Genomic DNA, 2,974 nt, shown 5'->3' on the forward strand with positions numbered 1-2,974 from the left:
AGAGAAAGCCAACTTATAATGTTCTTACTGTCTTGTTTTCCACAAGATAGACTGAAAAAGACAATGCGAAGTCACTGTTCCTTGGTGTCTTATTTAAGACACTGACTATATGGATCATTCCATTGTGCTGATGGATTCCTTATTAGATATTTAGTATTTGGAGTTAGGGGAAATAGAGTGCCTTTTTACATAAATATGACTGCTGTGTTTAAGTAAAAATGTACCAGATTCAAAATTGGCAGACCTGAGTTCTACTCCTAGTTTTTCTACTAAATCAAACTCAGTGTTACTAGTCCTCAGTTTTCCTATTAAAGTGAGATTGAGGGCTGGCCCCGTGGCTCACTCAGGAGAGTGCGGTGCTGGTTGTGCTGAGGCCGCGGGCTTGGATCATATATAGGGATGGTCGGTGTGCTCACTGGCTGAGCGTGGTGCAGGCAACACCGAGCCAGGGGTTACGATCTCTTTACCGGTCATAAAAAAAAAGTGAGATTGAACTGGATGGTATATGCCCTCACGTAGCATGAACATTCTAGGTAAGTTAAAATCACTGACAGAATGATCCTATTAGTGAGTATTTGTGTTATGTTGCCTCTTGTTAAAATCTCTTTCTGTTTGTTGTTGTAAAGAACAATATAGATATTTGTCCTGAATGTGGCCACCTGAAACAGAAACACGTACTTTGCGGCTATTGCTATGAGAAGGTGCGCAAGGAGACTGCAGAAATCAGACGACAGATAGGGAAACAAGAAGGGGGACCTTTTAAGGCTCCCACCGTAGAGACTATGGTGCTGTACACGGGAGAGACACTATCTGAACAGGATCAGGGAAAGAGGATCATTGAACGAGACAGGAAGCGACCATCCTGGTTTACCCAGAATTGACACCAAAGATGTTTAAAGAAGATAACTTCACAGTAAAACATTTCGCCTGAAAGAGGAAAATTCTTTGTTTCCATGTTGTTGCTGTGCTTCTTTTTAAATCATAAATGTAGTTTAAGCTATTCCTTCCTTATAAGTAGTTAGGTTTGTGTGGGATAATTTGAAGAATATATCATGAGTAAATTCTGAAAATGTTTGTTTATGCAAAGGCTCAGTGGATTAATATATCTGTTTCTACCACACTATAAGGTTTTAAATAAACATAAAATTTGCAGAATAATAATAAATCAAAAGATTTAAAATTCAAACCAAGAATTGTATGTTTTGGTTCTGGTTTTGTTTGCCAGTGGTTTTTCTTAAATAAAAATATTTAACCCAAATATTTTCATTTAAGTAACATGTGGAAATAGACTATTATATGAATTCTTGGTATTTTTTTTTTAAAGATGATAGTTGTGGCAATAAGAAAACATTTTGTTCTATTATTTTGTTTTAGCAAATTAAAATTGCCTTTGTAGGAATTTACTTTATATGGAAAATATTATGCTGATTTACTTAGATGATAGAAATAGTTTTTTACATTTTACATTAAAACAAAATGACATTCAGAATCCATTAGATATCTCTTGAGATTTGTATTCTGCAGTTTTGGGAGAGAGGTTTTTAGCAAAGAGATAAAAGCAAATTCCATGGTACACAGAAAATATGCTAAGAATACTGTCTTTGCATTTTCCCTCTAGTATATCCTTTTAGTTTATTTTACATTTTATCATATTTATCTCCTTATAGCAATAGCCTCTTTAAGTTTTAACTTCCTGCAATTCATTTCTCATTTTCTTCTCCCTCTCTCACTTTTGTGTCCACCTTGAGCCCAAGTTTTGCTATTTTGTTTCCTACATCATTGAAAATTTTTAAAAGTGAGAAAGCTTATTAAAACATGTAGTGATTAGGGCCGGCCTGGTGACGCACTGCTACAGTGCGCCTCTTGGGGGCGCGGCGGCGCTCCCGCCGAGGGTTCGGATCCCACATACAGACCGGTTCCCGCTCACTGGCTGAGCGAGGTGCGGGTGCAGCCGAGGGTTGCGATCCCGTTGCCGGTCCCGGTCCGGTGCAGGTGCGACACTGAGGGTTGCGATCCGTTGCCGGACACGAAAAAAAAAAAAAAACATGTAGTGATTAGCACGTTAGAGAATTATATAGTTAAAGGGAAAATCAGGAGACAAAATAAGATAAAGACTAGGGATGTATTTAAAACAAAATGGGGCTGGCTCGTTAGCTCACGTGGCAGAGTGTAATGCTGGAACTGCATCTACTCAGTATCGCCAGGTGACTAATAGGTTGCAAAGTGTACCTCTAGGTAACAAATTGTCCTTTCATATTATGAACTGAATGTGTTCCCTCAAAATTCATATGTTGAAATCCTAACCCCCAGTGTGATGGTATTAGGAAGTGGGGCATATTTAGGTCATGGGGACAGAGCCCTCATGATGGGATTAATGCTCTCATAGGAAGAGACACAAGAGCTTGTGCGCTCCTCTCTGCCATATGAGGATACAAGAAGAAGGCCATTTGCAAACCAAGAAGCAGGTCCTTTCCAGAACCAAANAAGTGGGGCATATTTAGGTCATGGGGACAGAGCCCTCATGATGGGATTAATGCTCTCATAGGAAGAGACACAAGAGCTTGTGCGCTCCTCTCTGCCATATGAGGATACAAGAAGAAGGCCATTTGCAAACCAAGAAGCAGGTCCTTTCCAGAACCAAATCTGCTGGCACCTTGATCTTGGACTTTCCAGCATCCAGCACTGCAAGAAGACTTATTTAAGCCACCCAGTCTGTGGTAATTTGTTATAGCAGCCCAAGGGGACATAGAAGGTTCTACATGCAAGTGGACCTAGTGAGAGTATGGGCAGGGTCACTGTTTTCTGTTTTATATTCATGGACTGATAAACTGGTTATAAAATACATATCCTAATTAGGCAATTTAGATAGCAAAACCAGATGTCTAGTTCAAGTCAGAAAGCACTGTCATAAAAGAGGAGTGCTTGTCAGTTTTCTAAGGGGTTGTCCCCTCAAAGTTATAATTTTATTACTTTT

General features: G+C 39.4%; 1 protein-coding gene across 1 annotated transcript in view; it reads left to right on the plus strand.

Moving 5' to 3' along the window:
* MRPL32 (mitochondrial ribosomal protein L32) overlaps positions 1 to 1,275 on the plus strand; it is a 6,048-nt gene extending 4,773 nt beyond the window's left edge. The window contains exon 3 of the mRNA XM_008589438.1: positions 627 to 1,275. Coding sequence (XP_008587660.1) covers positions 627 to 881 — 255 coding nt within the window. The 3' untranslated portion in view covers positions 882 to 1,275. The remainder of the gene's footprint in view (positions 1 to 626) is intronic.
* The last annotated feature ends 1,699 nt before the right edge of the window (positions 1,276 to 2,974 follow it).

This window comes from Galeopterus variegatus, unplaced genomic scaffold (assembly GCF_000696425.1).
Source record: "Galeopterus variegatus unplaced genomic scaffold, G_variegatus-3.0.2 Scaffold5447, whole genome shotgun sequence".
NCBI lineage: Eukaryota > Metazoa > Chordata > Mammalia > Dermoptera > Cynocephalidae > Galeopterus > Galeopterus variegatus.